Genomic DNA, 24031 nt, shown 5'->3' on the forward strand with positions numbered 1-24031 from the left:
ACTTTACAAAAGACTCAGAAAACATTAGTTAGCCAAGCCAAAAACAATGGGAGATGCTGATGAAGAACGTGAGGATGTTAGCTCCCTCCAAACACTCCCTTGATGCTCCTATTAGTCCAAATACTGGTGCAGATTTGGTTTTAAACACTTTATATTTCAATCACACGTCACATGCAAATGGGTGCTTCTACTCACTCAAATTGTTGAAGCTCTCAACAACTTCTCTGAAAATTTTAAGGCAAATAAAATCATCCCCATTAAAAGGCATACACTTGCCTGGAAAGTAGAGAAACAAATACTTGCCTCACCTGTCAAAGGGGTTATTGCAAAGATCGAAGCCTTATGAAAAGGCTTTGAAACCCCACAAGGCACAATGCAAAATGCAAAGTATTATTTTTAGTAATGCTAAGACAATTTGACAAAGATTTTGAGAGTTTTACTTGCTTAATCCAGAACTGAAGTTGAAATCTGCACCTAACACAACATAATAAAATACTGGTTGAATGACTTTTTAAAAATCAGAATAATTACTTTTCAAAGTTGCCTTTCAGTGTCACAACAGATCAGGGTGACTTCTCTTTTGAAAATCTCTTCATATGTTAAAAAATAAATGACAAGAGATCAAATTACAGCATATTTTTTAATGTTTACATTTAACAAATTAACACTTTTAATACCTACAAACACAAAATAATCATTATTTGGGGATGTCACTAGTATAAATTTCAGTCCTATATACGTGTGAGGCCTGAGTTAAAACCTTTTCCTCCTGCCACCCATCCCCCAACCACATCTGAAGTTCTGATCAGTCATTTACCTATTAAGCAAACTTTTATTTTCAGTTTACATTTGAGGGGCAGCTATTCCTTGAGAATGTCTTCCAGATGTTATCCGCTAGGCAAGAAGTAATCATACTCCTGAACAGAAATACAACCATGGCTGGCCATCAAATTACCAACTGGCTCATAATGCAGCAAAGTTCTCTACCTTCCCTAGAGGAAGACACTGGAGAAAATCTCAGAAAAAGTAGTGAGGGAAGGGGGCATGGGAAGATTTGCAAGCAAAGCCAAGAGTGCCCTCTTGTGGCAAACAAAAACATGATTTTTTAAAAAGTCGCTCTCATTGTTACTTGGTAGCCCTTCATTTCCCAAGTAAACACATTATTTTAAAGAAGAGTTCCAAGTCCTGCCAAGAGAGAAAGGGAAGAATTGAATGTCTATTAAATAAAAGAGAAAAAACATACACACAATTCTTTGGGCCTATGAGGCTCATTCAGTTTTATTGAAAAGTTTAAGTAAGACTTTAAACATTACAAAGTAGTATTCTGCCTGCTTCTATTAGCCAATACCAAGCACTGTATTGTTACTGCAGCTAAAGTAACTATATCAGAAAAACATATCAATTGTCATTTTGTCCACTGGACAATACTGTAAAAAACAATGCTACAAGAAAAGCATAAAAATATGGACTTCCCAACACAGGGACGTGAAGCAGGTGTATTCAAAATAAAGACACATATAAAACTAAGACATAAAATGAATCCCTGAGCTGAGCATTCATCCAAAAACATCATATTCACACTTCATTTGGGTGAAAATGAACTAGGACACTTCTCATGGGCAACCACAGACTTTGGCTTCATACAGATATGATCAATAATGACAGTAGCTGATTCCAAGAGTATATTAATCTCAGGGGAAAAAACAGTGATATAGTCTCCACAGGGATTTGCTTCTCGAATAAGTAGAATTATGGCCTGGCATGAAATCTGGAGTTCATGGATATAGATGGTTGAATGTATCAGTCTTCAAGTATTTAAAACATATATATATATTTTTTTAATCAGTGCAATTTGTTTTTGAAGACTCCAGAAGATTATTTCATGTAACCTGAGCAATTAAAACGTGTCAAATCACAGCTGTCACAGTTAGGTTTGATAAAATTCATTGTAGAATCTTTGTTACTGGCACAGCTGTGATATTTCTAGATTTGACTATGCACCTACTGCCAGAAAACATGATCAAATGTCATTTAGATCTCTAACTACAAGGCCATTAGACTAGAGAGCCCTTTAAGGCAAGGACATGAAAACTGTGTACTTTTATACCTAACTCAAGTCAGTGACAGATTTACCAATGACAACACAATTTAAAAATTCCAACATACCTATTAATTTGTCCTATGAAGGGCAAAAAAGTCAATATAGTATATTTAAAATTTTAAGAACAGAATGGATATAATAACCTTTTCACACATTAATGATATTTAAAAGACTTAAAGAGACAACACCATGGTTGAGACACTAGCTTCCTATTCCAGCCCTAATTAAAGAAAAAAAACCAGCTAGTGTGTTTCTAATTGTAACTACAGAGAAGAGGGCATCTTCAAAGTTATCATTTTCTTAGGTATGAAAATACAAAAGACCTGGGAAAGGAAAACAAGTGTTTTACAGAAATTAAGCAAACACATTTTCACATGATGTACTCACTGACTTGATGGTACACAGCTCAAGTCCAGCTTTCACTGATGTTTCCTCATTAGATTAATAATTTTATTATATAGCCGCCAAGGGGCATCCAGGCCCCAGATGAAGTCAAGATGCTCCCACTCTGGAATGCTCTCATGGGACACCAAGTTGGTGATCTGAGTCAGTAAGATATTGATGTCGTAGACATCTGCAAGCCAGTCATGACCCCCACTCCAGACTGCAGTCGGCACAAGCATGTCCTTCACATTGTACATGGGAGGGTAACTCTGCAATGAAAAGGAAACACAGAAAGCCTCGTTGTTGTTTTAATTTTTGAAGTCATAATAAACACAATCTCCATTAAACACTGTCTAGGTTTGACTAAGAATAACAGACTAAATTATACATATATAATTGCACTTCAGGTTCTGAGGTACATGTGAAGAACATGCAGGATTGTTGCATAGGTACATACATGGCAATGTTGTTTGCTGCCTCCATCCCCATCACCTATATCTGGCATTTCTCCCCTTGTTATCTCTCCCCAACTCCCTACCCCCCACTGGCCCTCCCCTAGTCCCCCCCAACAGATCTCAGTTTGTGATGCTCCCCTCCCTGTGTCCATGTGTTCTCATTGTTCAACACTCGCCTATGAGTGAGAACATGTGATGTTTGATTTTCTGTTCTTGTGACAGTTTGCTGAGAATGATGGTTTCCAGATTCATCCATGTCCCTACAAAGGACACAAACTCATCGTTTTTGATGGCTGCATAGTATTCCATGGTGTATATGTGCCACATTTTCCCTGTGCAGTCTATCATCGATGGGCATTTGGGTTGGTTCCAAGTCTTTGCTATTGTAAACAGTGCTGCAATGAACATGCGTGTGCATGTGACTTTATAATAGAACAATTTATAATCCTCTGGGTATATACCCAGTAATGGGATTGCTGGGTCAAATGGAATTTCTATTTCTAGGTCCTTGAGGAATCACCACATTGTCTTCCACAATGATTGAACTAATTTACACTCCCACCAACAGTGTAAAAGTGTTCCTATTTTTCCACATCCTCTCCAGCATCTGTTGTCTCCAGATTTTTTAATGATCGCCATTCTAACTGGCATGAAACGGTATCTCAATGTAGTTTTGATTTGCATTTCTCTAATGGCCAGTGATGATGAACATTTTTTCATATGTTTGTTGGCCTCACATATGTCTTCTTTTGAAAAGTGTCTGTTTGTCTCCTTTGCCCACTTTTGAATGGGTTTGCTTTTTTCTCCTAAATATGTTTTAGCTCTTTGTAGATTCTGTATATTAGCCCTTTGTCAGATGGGTAGATTGCAAAAATGTTTTCCCATTCTGTTGGTTGCCAGTTCACTCTAATGAGTGTTTCTTTTGCTGTGCAGAAGCTCTGGAGTTTAATTAGATCCCATTTGTCTATTTTGGCTTTTGTTGCCAATGCTTTTGGTGGTTTAGTCATGAAGTCCTTGCCTATACCTATGTCCTGAATGGTTTTGCCTAGGTTTTCTTCTAGGGTTTTTATGGTGTTAGGTCTTATGTTTAAGTCTTTAATCCATCTGGAGTTAATTTTAGTGTAAGGTATCAGGAAAGGGTTGGGTTTCTGCTCTCTGCACATGGCTAGCCAGTTTTCCCAACACCATTTATTAAACAGGGAATTCATTCCCCATTGCTTGTTTTTGTCTGGTTTGTCAAAGATCAGATGGTTGTAGATAGGTTGTGTTGCCTCTGAGACCTCGGTTCTGTACCATTGGTCTGTATCTCTGTTTTGGTACCAATACCATGCTGTTTGGATTACTGTAGGCTTGTAGTATAGTTTGAAGTCAGGTAGCATAATGCCTCCAGCTTTGTTCTTTTTGCTTAGAATTGACTTGGCTGTGCAGGCTCCCTTTTGATTCCATATGAAGTTTAACGTGATTTTTTCCAGTTCTGTGAAGAGGGTCATAGGTAGCTTGTTGCGGATAGCACTGAATCCATACATTACTTTGGGAAGTATGGCCATTTTTACAATATTGATTCTTCCTTACCATGAGTATGGAGTGTTTTTCTATCTGTTTGTGTCCTCTCTTATTTCCTTGAGCATTGGTTTGTAGTTCTCCTTGAAGAGGTCCTTTACATCCTTTGTCAGTTGTATTCCTAAGTATTTTATTCTCTTTATAGCAATTGTGAATGGCAGTTTGTTCTTGATTTGGCTCTCTTTAAGTCTGTTATTGGTGTATAGGAATGCTTGTGATTTCTGCACATTGATTTTGTTTCCTGAGACTTTGCTGAAGTTGCTTATCAGTTTTAGGAGATTTTGGGCTGAGATGATGGGGTCTTCTAAATATACTATCATATTGTCTGCAAATAGAGACAATTTGACTTCCTCCTTTCCTAATTGAATACCCTTTATTTCTTTTTCTTGCCTGATTGCTCTGGCTAGAACTTCCAATACTATATTGAATAAGACTGGTGAGAGAGGGCATCTAGCATCCTTGTCTAGTGCTAGATTTGAAAAGGAATGCTTCCAGTTTTTGCCCATTCAGTATGATATTGGCTGTGGGGTTGTCATAAATAGCTTTTATTATTTTGAAATACGTTCCATTGATACCTAGTTTATTGAGAGTTTTTAGCATAAAGGGCTGCTGAATTTTGTCAAAGGCCTTCTCTGCATCTATTGAGATAATCATGTGGGTTTTGTGTTTGGTTCTGTTTATGTGGTGAATTACATTTATAGACTTGCATATGTTGAACCAGCCTTGCATCCCCGGGATGAATCCTACTTGATCATGGTGGATAAGCTTTTTGATGTGCTGTTGCAATCGGCTTGCCAGTATGTTGGGAAAACAGGCTAGCCATGTGCAGAAAGCAGAAACTGGAACCCTTCCTGACACCTTACACTAAAATTAACTCCAGATGGATTAAAGACTTAAACATAAGTCCTAACACCATAAAAACCCTAGAAGAAAATCTAGGCAAAACCATTCAGGACATAGGCGTAGTCAAGGACTTCATGACCAAAACACCAAAAGCATTGGCAACAAAAGCCAAAATAGACAGATGGGACCTTGGGTATATTGATCCAGCCTTGAATCCCCAGGATGAAGCCTACTTGATCGTGATGGATATGCTTTTTGATGTGCTGTTGCAGTTGGTTTGCCAGTATTTTTTTGAAGATTTTTCCATCTATATTCATCATGGATATTGGCCTGAAGTTTTCTTTTCTTGTTGAGTCTCTGCCAGGTTTCGGTATCAGGATGATGTTGGTCTCATAAAATGATTTGGGAAGGATTCCACCTTTTTTATTGTTTGGAATAGTTTCAGAAGAAGTGGTATTAGCTCCTCTTTGTATGTCTGGTAGAATTTGGCTGTGAACCCATCTGGACCTTGGCTTTTTTTTGATTGGTAAGCTATTAATTGCTGCCTCAACTTCAGCCCTTGTTATTGGTCTATTCAGGGTTTTGACTTCTTCCTGGTTTAGGCTTGGGAGGGTGCAAGTGTCCAGGAATTTATCCATTTCTTCCAGGTTTACTGGTTTATGTGCATAAAGTTGTTTGTAGTAATCTCTGACGGTGGTTTGTATTTCTGTAGAATCTGTGGTGATATCCCCTTTATCATTTTTTTATTGCATCTATTTGATTATTCTTTCTTTTCTTTTTTATTAATCTGGCTAGCAGTCTGTCTATTTTGTTAATCTTTTCAAAAAAAACAGATCCTGAAGTTATTGATTTTTTTTGAAGGGTTTTTGTGTCTCAGTCTCCTTCAGTTCTGCTCTGATCTTAGTAATTTCTTTTCTTCTGCTAGCTTTTGAGTTTTTTTGATCTTGCTCCTCTAGCTCTTTCAATTTTGAAGATAAGGTATTGATTTTTTATCTTTCCTTGCTTCTCATGTGGGCATTTATTGCTATAAATTTTCTTCTAGACACTGCTTTAAATGTGTCCCAGAGATTCTGGTACGTTGTGTCTTCATTCTCATTAGTTTCAAAGAACATCTTTATTTCTGCCTTCATTTCATTGTTTATCCAGTCAACATTCAAAAGCCAGTTGTTCAGTTTCCATGAAGTTGTGCCATTCTGAGTTAGTTTCTTAATCCCGAGTTCTAATTTGATTGAACTGTGGTCTGAGAGACTGTTTGTTATGATTTCCATTATTTTGCATTTGCTGAGGAGTGATTTACTTCCAATTATGTGGTCGATTTTAGAGTAGGTGTGATGTGGTGCTGAGAAGAATGTATACTCTGTGTATTTGGGGTGGAGAGTTCTGTAAATGTCTATTAGGTCTGCTTGGTTCAGGTCTAAGTTCAAGTCCTGGATATCCTTGTTAATTTTCTGTCTCGTTGATCTGTCTAATGTTGACAGTGGAGTGTTAAAGTCTCCCACTCTTATTGTGTGGGAATCTAAGTTTCTTTGTAGGTCTTTAAGAACTTGCTTTATATACCTGGGTGCTCCTGTATTGGGTATGTATATATTTAGGAACGTTAGCTCTGCTTGTTGCATTGATCCTTTTACCATTATATAATGCCCTTCTTTGTCTCTTTTGATCTTTGTTGGTTTAAAGTCTATTTAATCAGAGACTAGGATTGCAGCTCCTGCTTTTTTTTTGCTTTCCATTTGCTTGGTAGATCTTCCTCCATCCCTTTATTTTGAGCCTATTTGGGTCCTTGCATGTGAGATGGGTTTCCTGAATATAGCACACCAGTGGGTTTTGACTTTTTAATCGAATTTGCCAGTCTGTGTCTTTTGATAGAGGCGTTTAGTCCATTTACATTTAAGGTTAACATTGCTATGTGTGAATTTGGTCCTGTGATTTTGATGCTAGCTGGTTGTTCTGCCCATTACTTGATGAAGTTTCTTCATTGTGTCAATGCTCTTTACCATTTGGTACATTTTCAGAATGGCTGGTACTGGTTGTTCCTGTCTATGTTTAGTGCTTCTTTCAGGAGCTCTTATAAGGCAGGCCTGGTGGTGATCAAATCTCTGAGCAGTTGCTTGTTCATAAAGGATTTTATTTCTCCTTCGCTTATGAAGCTTAGTTTGGCTGGATATGAAATTCTAGGTTGAAAGTTCTTTTCTTTAAGGATGTTGAATATTGGCCCCCACTCTTTTCTGGCTTTCAGGGTTTCTGTCAAGAGATCTGCTATAAGTCTGAGGGGCTTCTCTTTGTAGGTAACCTGACTTTTCTCTCTGGCTACCCTTAGCATTTTTTCCTTCATTCAACCCTGGTGAATCTGATGATTATGTGCCTTGGGGTTGCTCTTCTTGAGGAATATCTTTGTGGTGTTCTCTGTATTTTCTGAACATGAATATTGGCCTGCCTTGCTAGGCTGGGGAAGTTCTCCTGGATAGTATCCTGAAGAGTTTTCCAGCTTGGATTCATTCTCTCTATCACATTCAGGTACACCTATAAAATGTAGATTAGGTCTTTTCACATAATCCCATATTTCTTGGAGGCTTTGTTCATTTCTTTTTACTCTTTTTTCTCTGATCTTGCCTTCTGGTTTTGTTCATTGAGATGATCTTCAAACTCTGATATCCTTTTTTCTGCTTGGTCGATTCAGCTATTGAAACTTGTGTATGCTTCACGAAGTTCTCGTGTTGTGTTTTTCAGCTCCATCAATTCATTTATATTCCTCTCTAAGCTGTTTATTCTCTTTAGCATTTTGTCAAACCTTTTTTTAAGGTTCTTAGTTTTTTTGCATTGCATTAGAACATGTTCTTTTAGCTCAGAGAAATTTGTTATTACCCACCTTCTGAAGCCTGTTTGTCAATTCATCAGACTCATTCTCCATCCAGCCTTGTTTCCTTGCTGGTGAGGAGTTCTAATCCCTTGGAGGAGGAGAGGCATTCTGGTTTTGGGTGTTTTCAACCTTTTTACACTGGTTTCTTCCCGTTTTTGTGGATTTATCTACCTGTGGTTTTGTAGTTGGTGACTTTCCGATGGAGTCTCTGAGTAGATGTCCTTTTTGTTGACAATGAAGTTATTTCTGTTTTTTAGTTTTCCTTCTGACAGTCAGGCCCCTCTGCTATAGGACTGCTAGAGGTCCACTCCAGACCCTGCTTGCCTGGGGATCAACTGCAGTGGCTGCAGAACAGTAAGGGTTGCTGCCAGTTTCTTCTTCTGTTATTTTTGTCCCAGAAGGATACCTACCAGATGTCAGCCTGAGCTCTCCTTTATGAAGTGTCTCTTTGAATATACGGGGGTCAGGGAGCTGCTTGAGGAGACAGTCTGTCCCTTATAGGTGCTCAAGTGCTGAGCTGTGGGCTCCATTGTTCCGTTCAGAGCTGCTGGGCAAATATGTTTAAGTTTGCTGCAGTGAAACTCATAACCACCTTTTTCTCCCAGGTGCTCTGTCCCAGGAAGTTGCGGCTTTATTTATAAGTTCCTGGTGTGCTGTTGCCTTTTTTCAGAGATGCCCTGCCCAGTGAGGGGGTAGCCTGGTCACAGTCTGCCAGCCGAGGCATTGCTGAGCTGCCATGGGCTCTGCCCAGCTGCTGTGTGAACTTCCTTGCAGTTTTGTTTATAGATGTATAGTTAGAACTGCCTCAGTAATGGCAGTCTGACTCAGTAATGGAGGACTGCCTCGGTAATGGCAGTCTGACTCAGTAATGGAGGACTGCCTCGGTAATGGCGGACTGCCTTGGTAATGGCAGACTGTCTCAGTAATGGCAGACACCCTTCCCCCAACAGAGTGGACCATCCTGGGTCCAGCTGTGCTTGCTGTGAATCTCTCAATCCGGAGCATTTCAGATTGCTGGTCTTTGTGGGGGTGGGGCCCACTGAGCCAGATCACCTAGCTCCCTGTTTCAACCCCCTTTCTTTCAGTTGAATGGGCAGCTCTGTCTCCCAGATGTTCCAGTCACCAGTTGAAATGGCACCTGGATTTGTGTGAGCTTTTGTGAGGATACCCACTGAGCCGACTGAAACAGCCATGCTGGAGACTTGTGGCACTTTTCCGCCCAGGAATCTCCTGGTCTGTGGGCAGTAAAAATTTGTTTGGAAATGTGGTAATCACTCACCCTCTGCATTTTTTCTGTGAACTGCAATCCAGAGCTATTCCTATTTGACCATCTTCGATCATCCTCTGCACCAACCCAGAGTAAATTTTTTAAATCCCTTTGAGTATCTTTTCAAGTTACCATTACCAGCACCAAAAAAAAAAAAAAAAAATCTAACCCCAAATGAAAGAATCCTCATTATAATTGCCACAGCTGTGGAGCTGCTGCTGTAGGCTGGGCACCAAAATTAGTGTTTAATCCGTGGCAAAGAAGGCATTGTACTCCATAGGTAGTAAATGCAAAGCAATAGAACCCAATGGTTAGAAAGAGTTTGGAGTCATGCCCTCTTACTTCCTCCATTTGAGTGTAAGACAAGTCACAGAAATTCTCCAAGCCTTACTGTCCTCATCTTTAAGTGAAAGATAATCATGCTATGTCACAGAGATGTCCTGGGAATTAAAAATAAATAAATAAATAAATAAATAAATAAATAAATAAATAAATAAAAACAGAGCAAAGTATCTCACACTTCAGCACATTTAGTGTGCTTATAAATGCTAATTTCATTTATACAGGGAAGAAGAAGCTTAAGCAACATCATTTGGCCAGGGCCCCACAGCTACCAGATAACAGACCTAGGACTGTCTGATTCTACAGGCTGTGTTTGCAATCACTCTGAATAATGCATAACAGTGAAGACTCTTATTTAGAACTGCGGAAAAGACAAAGAGAGGAGGCCCAGTCCACAATATCAGCTACAAAGCTTGGGTTGTTCTGAATGGACTGATGGAAAACAAACAATAGTGAACTCCCCCAAACATTTCCCACAGCAGCTGAGACTGGCCAGAATCCTGATAGGCCAGACTGGCTTTCTTGATGAGTTTTCAGGGTGCCCTTTAATCAAAAAACTGAAAAGTTTACCTGGTTGTAATGAAAATAATTCTTGGCACTGCTTCCCCAGTCAAAGGCTTGAAACTTTTGGAATTTAACAGCCTAAAAGATAATAATTTGGAAAAAAAGTTATCTGACATCGAAGTTAGAGATAACATCATAGGTAGGTTGCTGGAGCCAGCCATGACCTCAAAACCAACTTTACAGCAATAGCCAGAGTTACTCTTTATTTCCAAGGCATTATTTTAAATAAAATGGCATGGTTTTGTTCTACTTTACTGGATGACTCAATTTCTCATTGTAAGATTTTTAAGCAGCTACTACCTGATACAAGAAAGCAGCTATACACATAAGCTGTGGATTATACTAGATCAACAGTGGCTCCTGCTAGGGGAACTTTATGCTGGCATTTTCTATTGAAATTTGCATCCTAAACTTTTTCAAAGAGTTAGTGATTTTACTTGGGAAATATAGATATGTAGATAGATACATATATACATACATATGTATATTTTATAGAGAGATGGATATATATATATATAGAGAGAGAAAATAATTATACAATTGGCCCTCCATATATAGTTTTGCATCTGTGGATTCAACCAAGTGATATTTTACAGATTGAAAATATTTGGAAAAAACAATAAAAGATAACAATAAAACAATAAAAAATACTAATTTTAAAGCACAGTATAACACCTACTTACCTAGCATTTACATTGTACTGGGCTTCATAAGTCATCTAGATAAAATTTAAAGCATATGAAAGGATGTTCATAGGCTATATGCAAATACTTCCCCATTTTATATAAGGGACTTGAGTATCTATCTCTAAATTTTGGTTTGGAGGGAAGTGTCTGGAGCCAGTCCACAAAGATACTTGAGGGACAACTGTATATTTTCTATTTACCCATTCTACTGGTCTATTTATATTACTTAGTCAAATTTTAATGACTGTATCAATTAAACACTTTTTCTTGAGTACTGGTACCAGTACAATCACCAAGTAGGACTGCATGCCGGCTAATTCTAACTAGTTAGGGATATTAGAGCCATGAAATTGAAATTTACATTTATTTATATTTAAAATCGTATAATATAAAAATGTTAGCAAAAAGTCACTTATTTTTTAAATTCGAAATAATGCAAATCCATATTTCCTCTACACTCTCAAATTAAATGTACGTCAAGAATTAAACCCAAAACTGGCAAGCCAAATGAATTGAAAATGGTATTTTTTGGCCACAAGGTGGCGCCTGGTGAAAAGAAATATCCACATTTTTTTTTGTCAAAACTGCGTTTATGTGAAGTCTTTTCTTACCAACTGCATAAAATTCTACTGTTTGATGTAATAAAAGACAGAGTAAGATGATATACTACAGGAGAAATGTTTGGCATCTGCTTTTGCCATTGCAAATGACAGATATTAAATACCTGTGGCATATTTAACAAGCAATACAAAATTTGGATTCACAGCACCTGTTAATGCATCTGTTCCCCATCTTTGTCAGTGAAAATATATTGATGCAAACTATTCTGCCACTGAACACAGACAGCAGTTCATCACTTTGTGACATATCCTTCAGAATTCATATAAAGCACCAGCATGAGCATGGAAAACAAAGGTGAAACTTGCCTATAGTTCAGACTGAACTTCTAAATTTGACTTTGTGCTCAGACTCACTTAGGATTTCAAGCTATCCACTTGAAAGGGTATTTCAAAAGGAAAGTGTTACAATGACTTATATAACAAAAATATGGAAATAAGCTAACGCCCAATAATAGATATTTGGGTAAATATATCAGTATACACAAGGAGTATGCCGCTGTTATAATAGTATGATAAAATAGAAACAGAAAATGGCTTACAAATAATCTCATAAATAATATTAAATAGAAAAAGAAAATGAAACTGATATGCATCAAGGTTATATTTCTGTGATAATCATGTCACAGAGAGTATGTAGATAATGATCAGGAGGAAATGCTTATAGTATTAGGGTAAATGGTTTTAAAGTGACATTTTAAAAATTATATTTAGGTCTTGAATGGTAATAAAAATGCAAACAGGTTCAACTTTTCTAGAGTACAATATGTATCAGAAGTCTTAAAGCTATACCTACCGTCTCACTACTAAGTCTACTACTATGAATGTATCACCCTAAGAAAATACTCTCGCATATAACGACAGATGATATATGACTGCAAAACAACTATCATTGCAAAAAACAAAATGATAATAAAATTCAAGCATCAGAATACTGCCCTTTATGAAAAGTCCTGGAAAGGCATTTTTAATTATGGCAGAGACTGTCCCTCATGCCCATTCTTGCCTCTTCCTTTCAGTAACAGAATCCCTAAAGCTTTCCCTAAGCACACGGCTGCCAGGATAGAAACCACATCCTCATCTTCCTGCAAGCAGGCAGGCTATGACCATACTGCTCACTTCTGAGTTATCTCCTTCACACAAAGCCACTTGCCCTGAGCTACCTCTCTCCTGCCTTCCTGTGGGTTGGAAGAGACATGGAGGTGACCCAGCTGCAGCCAGGGAACTGGGTCCCTACATGACCTCACAGAAAGCAGCCACAATCCCCTCTATCATCAATCTGGGGCTCTGCTCTCTGAACTTTATTATAAGAAAGAAACTCTTTATTTAGCAGCTGTATTTTGGGGTTTCTAATACATCAGCTTAGCTTGTATCTAGCAAATATAATGGTATTTCATTAAATGAAAATTTACTTAAAAGCAGATGTAGTATGATCTGACTTTTGTCATGGAAATGATTATATTATAAAATTATAAGATTATACCAAAATATTAATAGTGACTATTGCTGGGTGCTAAACAGTCATTTTTCTTTCACTCACATATTTTCTAAAATTTCATAAAACATATTACATGTATAGCAAAAGTTATCCTGAATATCCTTTATATGGTGTTCTTTAGAAGTCTTCCAAAAGTATGTTTTTTCCTTTAAAAAAAAAAAAAAACAGCACATCAAAATCATCTAAGGTACTTATTCAAACATAGATCTTAGGATCACAGCCCTAGGAATTCAGAGTCTCCACAGGGCTCAGGCCCAAGAATCTGTATTTTTAATAGCACCTTAGGTAGTTCAGAACAACACTGGAAAGATATGTTGGGATGGCTTTCCTCAAACAGGCGTGAGTACCTGGACTCTGGTCAAGTCGACTCTGGGGAGCTTCAAAGTTCATCAGGTTTATAAGGGGAATGGAAGATAAGCACACTAAATTTAAAAGCCCACTAAAGAATGAGGTATGGCATTTATTAACAAGTTAATATGCATTATTTAAACAAAAAGTCAACTTCTGAATGTATGTAAATAAAATGGCCTTTAAGGTCAACCCCAAACTCATACCATAAGAGCCCTCAAATGCCACACCTGAATTCTAGCCTCAGCCTGCCCGGCATCCAGACCTGCCCGGCATCAAGACTTGCCCACCTTCCACAGAAGCCTTTTCCTGGGCTGCCTCTTGGAGCCTGCAGCCTGTACCAGTGGCAGCCCCTGGCCAATAGCCCAGAGGAGGGAGAGCCAAAGGGAAGATCATACAAAACGCTGCACAGAGCAACCATTTTATTGACAAAAGATGGTTCAGTGGTCAGAAGAGCAAAGGGCCAGGCTGCTTTCTACAGCAAATCTGGGCTTTGCAAATATTCTAGAGGTATATTCTAGTGTAGTTATAATCTAAAGTCACCAGGTCACAAATGGGGCAGAGAGCCCCCTCACCCTGCAGCCTTTGACCCTGGCTAGCTTCTGGGTAAGTGGGCTGGAACAAGAGCAGTAGCCTAGATGACAGCCAATCCACTGGCTCTACTGCAAACCCCATGCCAAGAGGAGGCCCAAGACACAGAAGGGTGAAGCAACGCAGGTCTGTAATATAAAATGGAGTTGTCCCAGAGCAGCCTTGGTTTCAACATCCCAAGGGCATCTGAAGTCCCAGGTCTGGTGGCCATTTGTACTTTGCTGAGGCCTGGGGTATACTGTGCATGGGCTGCTGGCGGTCACTAAGCTGGTAGGAAAGCTCAGCACCTGTCTCCAGCCGGCTCAGTCACCCTCCATCATCTCTGGGGGTGCCATAACTGCTAAGGTGACAGACATTGGGCCTTTCGGGAAAATGTGCATTAGGTAAGAGGCTCCAGGCATCCTCAAAAATGTAGGGGAATTCTAGTGACAGGGTATATGAAGAAAACAAGTGACTATCAGCATAAATGTGACCAAGGAAACAAGCGGAGATCTGAACCAAGAACCAAAAATCCTCAATATTTATGAATTTGAGAACTTTTGAAGGTTTTGGGCATTCCATAAGTGGTAAGTGTGTGCTGTCTAGCATGTCATGAACTATTTGCATTCCAGATGCCCCTCTTCTAGGCCACAGCAAACTCTGCCCCTGAGGAACTGACACTCTCAGCCTTCTAGTTCCTGTAAAGGGCCAGGCACCTGAGGCCAGGCTCTTCCTAGTTCCTTAGAGATAAGCCCCAGGGAGAGGAGAACTATAACACTGTTGGAGCTCCTGGGGCAACTGAAGAAGGAGATGAAAGTATCAGGATGTCCCGATCAGTGACTCCCAAACCTGGTAGGGCAGAAGAATCTACTAGGCAGATTTTTTAAAAAAACAAATCCTCAAAAATAAAAAGGAATGAACCACTGACATACACAACATGGGTAAATCACAAAACAATTATGCTGAGTGGAAGAAGCCAGACAAAAACAAGTATAAACTGCATAGCTGTTCTCATACAAGCTCTAGAAAATGTAAACTAAGCTACAGTGACAGGAAGCAGATCAGTGGGATGGATGAGAGGGGTAGGAGGAGGTGTCATAAAGGAGCAGCAGGGACCTTTTAGGGTGATGATATATTCACTGTGTTGATTATGGTGATGGTTTCACAGGTGTATACAAACACTGAAATATATCAAATTGTGCACTTTAAATATTGTATGTCACTTATACCTCAATAAAATTTTTAAATTAATAATAAAAGTGGCGAGGCACAGTGGCTCACTCCTGTAATCCAGCACTTTGGGAAGCTGAGGTGGGCAGATCATGAGGTCAGGAGTTCGAGATCAACCTGGCCAAGATGGTGAAACCCGATCTCTACTAAAAATACAAAAATTAGCTGTGCATGGCAGCGAGTGCCTATAATCCCAGCTATTCGGGAAGCTGAGGCAGAGAATTGCTTGAACTCGGGAGGCAGAAGTTTCAGTGAGCCGAGATCATGCCGCTGCACTGCACTCCAGCCTGAGTGACAGAGCAAGACTCAGTCTCAAAAATAAATTAATAATAATAATAATAACAAAAGTATAGATTCTCTAGTCCAAATGATTGGGACACAGGAGTCTTTGTTTTTATAAGTCTGGATGGTAGCCAATCCAAGAGTTCCACTATAATCCCAACTCCTTTTACCTTTTTAAAGCAATGTTTCATTAAAGGGTGTACTTTCTAAAGCAATTCAGTGATTCTTCTGCAAGCAGTGACTGCCAGGTGTTTGGAAATTACTATTCAAGACACTTACAGTATCTTGGTTTAGGGCTTAAATGGTGAGTTGTTTCATATTTAAAATGAACTTAGTTAAAAAAAGACATTGCACATAATTATGTCCTGAGGTGGAAAGAAGTTCCTGTCATATTGTCAGGTGAAAAAAGAAAAGCAAGCTGTAAAACGATAAGCAGGAGAAAAATCCATCTATTTCTACATCTACTATTGCTATCCATGTCTTTAACAGCATCTTTTTGAAAAGAGGTATAGAATAGAATGTAGAGACATTCAGTATCTATAGATGTGCATTTCCTCTCCATCTAGGGTTATAGAGTGATTTTATTTTCACTTTAGGAGATTTTTGTTCTAGATGTAGTTACTAAATTTTCTAGAATGAACATGCCTTATTTATGTCATAAAATAATCAAAACTGTATTTCAATAGTCAGGGGCCCCCATTCACATCTGTGAGTGGTTTAGCTCCAGTTTATCCACTGCTGTTCCAAGCACATTGTGTTCTGGGCTCATGTTGAAACAGTGGTTTCTATCTCCAAAACCGCTTTAAAATCACTCTTTGTGAAGCAACACAGAAATAAAATAAAGCTAGGACTCAGTGAGAAACAGATGGAGGGGAGGAAACAGGAGGAGGAAAAGAAAGAGGGAGAGAAGGCAAGGGAGAGAATATGTAAACCTGAGACTTGAAGAAGGGAGAGGAGGAAAAAGAAAGAGGTCAACCCCGTAGCTGTCTGTGAACCCATGCATAATACAGTGTGTCCCACCAAGGCTATCAAAAGCAACACAAGCGTGATGACAAAAGCCCGAGACTCTGGGGAAGAAAACCAGATCAGATTTGTAAGCAGATGGTCTTTCTATTTGGGAAGGGTTTACATGCCCAGACCTTTCTGATGTTGATTTACCTAAGCCCAGCTGCACTCCTGGCATGCCTACCTGGCTCCAGTGTAACATGTTCTGCACAGAAGTTCCAGCAGGAGAATGGGTTGTATACACATCCACTCGAGACTGCAAAATAAATACATTGAAATGAAGAAAACAGCATTAAGGTGGCATTGATAATAAACATTGTGTTTTGCCCTTCAAATCACTAAAAACTAGAGCCACAATCTCAAGTTTATGAGATCAAAGGTAGAAGAAAATTATTTGCTTAAAAATCTGTCATGTAAAAATACATACAACCACACTCAGAGTACGATGTGAAGGAGGTGCAACAATATGGTAAGCATGGGACTGTGTGGGTGGTCTTTACAGGGCATGTTCCTTTTCTTCTTCATGCTTTCCTGAATTTCCCAAATTTCATATAACAATTATCAGGCGAAAGAAAAATGGCACTTAAATTCCTTAGGGCCTTTATTCTAGGATTTTAACACCTGTTTTTAAAATGCTACATGACAAACTAACAAATATATTTAGAAACACCAGCATAGTATTGGCTAAGGGTTTACATTTTATAAAATAAAATGGGTTTAAATTTTATAAAATTTTTTATACATACACAGACACAAGTGTGTGTGTGTGTGTGTGTGTGTGTGCAAGTATACACATATGTGTATGTAAATGACCATTCCAAATTTAAATACTTAGAGTAATTTTTTTAATTTGTGTATTTTAGATTTGGGAAATACATGTGCAGGCTTGTTACCAGGGTAGACTGCATGATGCTGAGATGTGGGCTTCTACTGATCCCATCACCATAGTACTCAATATTGGCTATGGTACTCAACAGGAAGTTCTTCAGCCCTTGTCCCTCTCCCTCCTTCCTTTTGGAGTCCCCAGTGTCTATTGTTCCTATCTTTATGTCTACCCCTTACTTTAATTTCTAAAAGAAATAAATCACTAGAATGAATATAAATATTACAACTTAAATTGTGACAGATCTCCTCATTCAATAGTCTCCATCTAAACACAACACAGGAAGGTGACGGCCACCAGCCTGAGGATAGCAGCAGGTGGTACTGTATTCCTGGCATTGGCCAAAGTTCATTCTTGTGCCTCTCAAAGGAAAGACCCTTTAGAGTTCTGATGAGGTCAATCCTGCCTCTCCCACATCATTCAACACAAATAAGCATATTTACAGATAAAAGAAAATCAAATCTTACTATAAACAGGCATACCATATTTAAATTTCTCTCATTAAATCCACACAGAAGAAAAAAGAGATTTCCACAGAGCTCCTTCAGTATGACATGAGTGCAAACATGGGTACCCAGCCACTTCAAAAATGCACTCTGGGGAAGAAATTCTTTGTCTCCAAATAAGTCCTACAAAATAAAAAGAAACCCAAGAATATCTCACATTTCCTTCTGGTGCACAGGTCTCCATGACTCACCTCAGAAGCAGAGACAAGCAGCCAGTGTCTCCACAGTCTCGGGAGAGACTGGCAGCCAGTGGACATTCAAACCAGGATGCTTTTGCAAAAGTTTACTAAGGCAAAAATCACACACTGCAGAGGTGTATGTAAATTCTCCAAATGAAGAGAAGGAGGCAGAAAATAAAATAAGTTTACAGCAGACTTCTGCAATGGGAAAGGGCCTTAATGATCCCCTATCCCAGGGCCATCCCAAGTAGTTTTCATCTGACTCTGATGGATGGGTGGTTACTTCTAAGAAACAGTCAAAGCTGTGATTGATCAGCAATGTCTTCCAGATGTGTGTCCATCTAATTCAATGCTACCGGCCAGCAAGCCAAATCCAGTCCACTCCTTGATTTTTGTTTTTAAATTTTTTTTATTGGCCAGGCATGGTGTCTCATGCCTGTAATCCCAGCACTTTGGGAGACCAAGGCAGGAGGACTCCCTGAGCCCAGGAGTTTGAGACCCGCCTGGGCAACATGGTAAGACCCTCATCTCATTAAGTTTAAAAACAAAAACGAACAAACAAAAAAACATTTTTATTGTGGTAGAACATACATAATATAACATTTACCATTTTAATCATTTGAAACAGGGATCCTCAACTCCCAGGCCGTGAACCAATTCCAGTCCATGGCCTGTTAGGAATCAGGCCACAGAGCAGGACGTGAGTGGCTGGCAAGTTAGCCTTACCACCTGAGCTCTACCTCCTGTCAAATCAGCAGTGGCATTAGATTCTCATCGGAGCACAAACCCTACAAACTGCACATGCGAAGGATCCAGGTTGCAAGCTGCTTGTGAAAATCTAATGCTTGATGATCCTAGGTAGAACAGTTTCATCCCCAAACCATCCACCACACCATCCATGAAAAAATTGTCTTCTGCGAAACTGGTCCCGGGTGCCAGAATGGTTGAGGACTGCTGATTTAGAAGAGTTCAGTTTAGTGGTACTAAGTACACTCACACTGTTGTGCAACCATTGCCACTATCTTCAGAACTTTTCCATCTTCCTAAACTGAAACTCAGTACTCATTGAACAACAACTCCCCATTCCCCCTCCCCATAGCACTACCTATTTTTATAAATAAAGTTTTATTGGAACACTACTATACTCATCTCTACACATTGTTTCTGACTGCTTTCATGTTATAATGGCAGAGTGGTGTTTTTACAAGAAACCAATGGCCCACAAAGTCAAATATATTTACTGACTGGCCCTTTCATTTACTGACTGAAAAGTTTGCCAACCCCTGGCCTACACTGTTCCTAATCAATGGTCGGTGAACCTGTGTTCAAGTATTTGCAGGGCAATCTCTACACTCTAAAGGAAGATCTTCACATACTTGTGCAATGGAAAGAGGAGAAAGATCTTCCTTATATTGAACCCAAACCTGCCCCCTTATAATTTACACTCTGGCTCATGTCTATCCTCTAGAGGGACAAACAGAAATAAACAACCCAAATGCCTATAAAGGCAGTTTTAGAAGTTGAATTGTATCTCCCTTAAAAAAAATATAAAGAACCCCTAACCCACAGTATCTCAGAATAGCCATATTTGGAGATAGCCTCCTTACAGAGGAATCAAGTTAAAATGAGGTCATTAGGGTGGGCCCTAATGCAATATGATTGCTGTCCCTACAGAAAGGGGAAATTTGGGCACAGTGACAGACATGCACACAGGGAGAATGGCATGTGAAGATGAAGGCAGAAATCAGGGTGTTGCTAACAAGCAAAACAATATATTTCTTTCAGTGCATCTGTATGTATATAAATTCACATACAAGATCTTTAGGAAAAGACCCCAAAATGAGCGCTGTGTTTAATTCTGAGAAAAGTAGGAGAAGTCTTGATAGTTCAAGAGTACTTTATTTGTAATCTCTGAACTGTTCATAATGAAAATTCATGCTTCCATTACCCAGAGCATCAAAAATAAACTTAGTCAGAGGGGCTACATCTTATCTGCATGCTCTGGTCCCTGGTGCAGTAAATCTCCTATTATGTGAAGTCAGGTTTTGAGATCAGAGAGGCCATCTTTCCTGTTAAAGTCTTCTAAATGGCCCATGAGAGACATCACACCTGATTTCAAGTATATATTTCTATACAGGATTTCATGTGTCTGTGTAAACATATATTTCATAAAAGACATATATAATGCATGCATAACAGACCATCTGGACTTAGCTGGCTTAAAACTCTTTTTCATGAAATCTATTTCCTCCTTGAACAGAGCTTGGGGTCTCGAAGCTTTAGGGCAGACCTCTGATGAAGCTACTGGCTGTGTTTTGGAGCCATATTATAAAATACGGTAATGATGGTGTTGTTAGATCTCCCTCAGTGTAGCTAGGGATGGGCTTTTGGGAAAAGCACATTTCCTGTCTCCCATCTCCTCCTACCTCCTCTGTGCATAGGCTCATCTCATGGGATAAAGGGCAACTCCACCAATGCTTAAACAATTTTCTCCCAGAACCCCCTTGCTGTCCCTATGAGGTGGGCAGAGCTGTACTGACAATGCTAACCATGAGTACACGTGGCACCAGTGTGCAGGGAATGACAGGCATCCCAGGCCACCCCTGGGTCTGGAAGGAGGGGTAAATGGAAGAAGAAAAGCCCATTGTTCCACTGATATCAAAATGCAGGGAGGAAGGCACAGCTTCTCCCTCCACTGGCCAGTTCTTCCGATCTGCGGAGGAATCTGTGGGGAGAGGAGAGGGATAGGAGGGGTGCAAGTACCTTAATGAGAAGATCTGGAAAACGTCCTAATTTGGCCAGTGGGCTAGTACAGAAGTCCACGGAAGCCACAGGAGCCAGGGCAAAAAACATTTTAATCCTTTTGGCCAGCTCAGGTATCTGTGAAAATGCTATAAAACCTGTGGGAACAAAGGGAAGAAAGCAGGAATTCCATTTTCTGGGATTTCCTTTTCTCAGAAAAGACAAAGGGCATCACCCGCAGTGTCCTCTCACAGTGGCCTGAGACCACACAAACACCACCACCGGCAAGAGGCAAAACACTTGACATGGAGCCCTCTGAACTTCCGTGTGCCCGAACACTAAATTTGATTAAACTAGTAAATCAAGCATTTGTAAATGCTAGTTCCAAATCTCGACCTAGATAAATGCTGAAAGAAATCCAGGCTGGGAGAACCAGAAAATCTTTCCAGTTCCGTTTCCAATTTAAATCACAGACTGTATTTCCAAGAGCCTCACCCCATCACTTTTAGCCCCACCATGCCCCTTCCCCAAAGGACAATTCCCAGACACCACGTTCAAATAAACCACCAATTATTTCAAAGGAACACACAGTTAGAATCTCCTAGCTTTAAAATATTTTTTAACCCTTGATATGGTTTGGCTGTGTCCCCACCCAAATCTCATCTTTAATTGTAGTTCCCATAATTCCCATGTGTTGTGGGAGGAACCTGATGGAGGATAATTGAATCATGGAGGCAGTTTCCCACGTGCTGTTCTTGGGGTAGTGAATGCGTCTCATGAGATTTGATGGTTTTATAAGGGGAAACCCCTTTTCACTTGGCTCTCATTCTCTCTTGTCTGCCATCATGTAAGACATCCCTTGATCTTCCACCATGATTGTGAGGCCTCCCTAGCTCACCATCCATTAAACTGTGAGTTCATTAAACCTCTTTTTCTTTATAAATTGCCCAGTCTCATGTATGTCTGTATTAGCACTGTGAAAACAGACTAATACAACCTTCTTTGACTTCTTGCCACTTGGCCCCAGAATGTCACTTTAGTGAGCAGTGGAGCAAAGAGCACAAGTAGAAACTCCTGCTTACTATAATTATGGGCAATTTTTATTTTCTTTAACTTTGCTAAATTTTCTGTTTTTCTACAGTGAACACACATTACTTAAATAATCAGCATAAATTAAAATGCACATCACTTTTCAAAATTGTTTGTAAACTAAATGTAACTTATACCTGCAGTTAGTTAAATTCCACTTAACTTCAGAAAGCAGTACTTTTTTTTCGTTTTCTTTTAAAATGCCACTGAATTTAGAAACTACTTGTTTTCTACCCTCTCACATCCCCATCTTGCTTTATCTAGGAAAACATGTAATATATCGGGGCTTACATTAATTTCAATTTCGAGAAAACTATATACCATTAATTTTCAGAGAAGACTAAATGTTACCAAAATTCCTTATCCTATTCATTATTTCTGTTTGGCGTTTTAAAATAAACTGTATTTGAGCTTACGTCTTTTTATATTTCACTTGTAAGTACAAACTCTGTAATGAAGACTTTATATCGACTTCTGATCTTATTTACATACATACCTATGGTGGTGCCTTGAGAATGACCCACATAATACACTTGTTCTTGGCCAGTTTTATTCAAAATGAAGCTAATAGAAGCTGGTAGGTCATATTTTGCCATCTCATCATAACTGTAATCCAAGAGAAGAACTCTTTCATTGAAATAGTACATGCAATAGAATAGCACACACATACTGAGTATGCAGTTTAATGAGTTATCACAAACTAAACACAGCTGTGAAAGCCAGCAATGAGTCCAGGAAACAATATCAGAAGGACTGCAGAAGCCCCCTTGGGCGCTCTTACAATTGTGTCTCCCAAAGGTAACTATTGTGCTCATTTTGCACACCATAAATTAGTTGTAGCCATTTTAAATATTTCTGTAAGTAGAATTATACAGTGTGTATTCTTCTGTATCTGGTTTCATCCATTTTTTGCTGCATATAATCGTAGGTTGTTCATTCTTATTCTACTATATAAATATATAACACTTTGTCCATTCACTGCTGACATGCATTTGAGTCGTTTCCTGTTTTCTGCTGTTACAAATAATGTGACAATAAATCTATTTTTGTATATGCCTTTTGGTAAAAGCTCTCATTCTTGTGTTTCAGGTCCTTAGAGTGGCCTCTGGTTTTACAAACGGGAAGCAAGCCCAGAGGCTGCTATTGTGCTGCTGACTTTCTCTAATACCTGAAACCAAAACATAGACCAAAATCCAGGTGTGCATATGGGCATGTGTGTGTGCCTGCTGCCACTGTCAGGAGAAGAGCCAACACCTAGCAAGCTCCTACAATGTGCCAGGCTCTGTAGAGGTTCCTTCCTGCATCCTCTCTTTTAAGCCCCCAGTGACCTTATGAGGTAGGTGTTTATTATGCCCCATTTTAACAAATGAGGAAACCAAGACACAGGGGGCTTATGTAATATGTCCAATGTTGTACAGCAATTAATTGGTAGAGCCAGAAGTAAGACAGAGGAAAGGATAATTTCTGGAAAGAAGAAAAGTGAACATCTGGAGTACATATTTATGGAGAAAGGAGGAAAGTTATGGAACCGCATTTACCCAGCAGCTCCCACACCACCAGAAATGCCAAAATAACGTAAGAATTCCTAACTAAATCTAAATCTTAAAGTAATCATTTACTTATAATTTACTTTACTGCTAGTCATTAAATTCCTAGCAACATTTAAAAACTTTCAAAAGACACCAGCTTCCCCTCTCATACAACTTCAAAGTTACCCACCCATCTGCCTCGTCTGCTGGAATCCTGTGTGTCTGCTTTAAGAGCACTAAGGAAATACAGCCATGCCATTATCAATTCAAATATACCTGAAAGCCCAGAATTCATCCTGAGAAACTGAGAGTGTCTTATGTTTCCGAGACCAGGTATTTCCTCTGCTGTTGCCCATCCACACATCAAAACCAGCATCAGCAAGAATGAAGCCCAGGCTGCTGTTGGCAAGGTTTGTGACCCAGTTACTAGAATCCGCCAGCAAGCCATGTTGCAGGAAGACAACTGGTTTGGGACCTGAAAAACATTCATTGTT

The 24031-nt window shown here is 39.3% G+C and overlaps 1 protein-coding gene across 1 annotated transcript in view; it reads right to left on the minus strand.

Moving 5' to 3' along the window:
- Positions 1-626: 626 nt before the first annotated feature.
- The window catches only part of LIPA (lipase A, lysosomal acid type), a 46833-nt gene continuing 23428 nt past the window's right edge, over positions 627-24031 (minus strand). The window contains exons 4-10 of the mRNA XM_017510129.2: positions 23814-24012; positions 22505-22614; positions 20941-21077; positions 17975-18121; positions 16794-16865; positions 10380-10451; positions 627-2754 (exon numbers count right to left, since the gene is read on the minus strand). Of these exons, the coding sequence (XP_017365618.1) occupies positions 2521-2754; positions 10380-10451; positions 16794-16865; positions 17975-18121; positions 20941-21077; positions 22505-22614; positions 23814-24012 (971 nt within the window). The 3' untranslated portion in view covers positions 627-2520. The remainder of the gene's footprint in view (positions 2755-10379; positions 10452-16793; positions 16866-17974; positions 18122-20940; positions 21078-22504; positions 22615-23813; positions 24013-24031) is intronic.

This window comes from Cebus imitator, unplaced genomic scaffold (genome assembly GCF_001604975.1).
Source record: "Cebus imitator isolate Cc_AM_T3 unplaced genomic scaffold, Cebus_imitator-1.0 Scaffold431, whole genome shotgun sequence".
Taxonomy (NCBI): Eukaryota; Metazoa; Chordata; class Mammalia; order Primates; family Cebidae; genus Cebus; species Cebus imitator.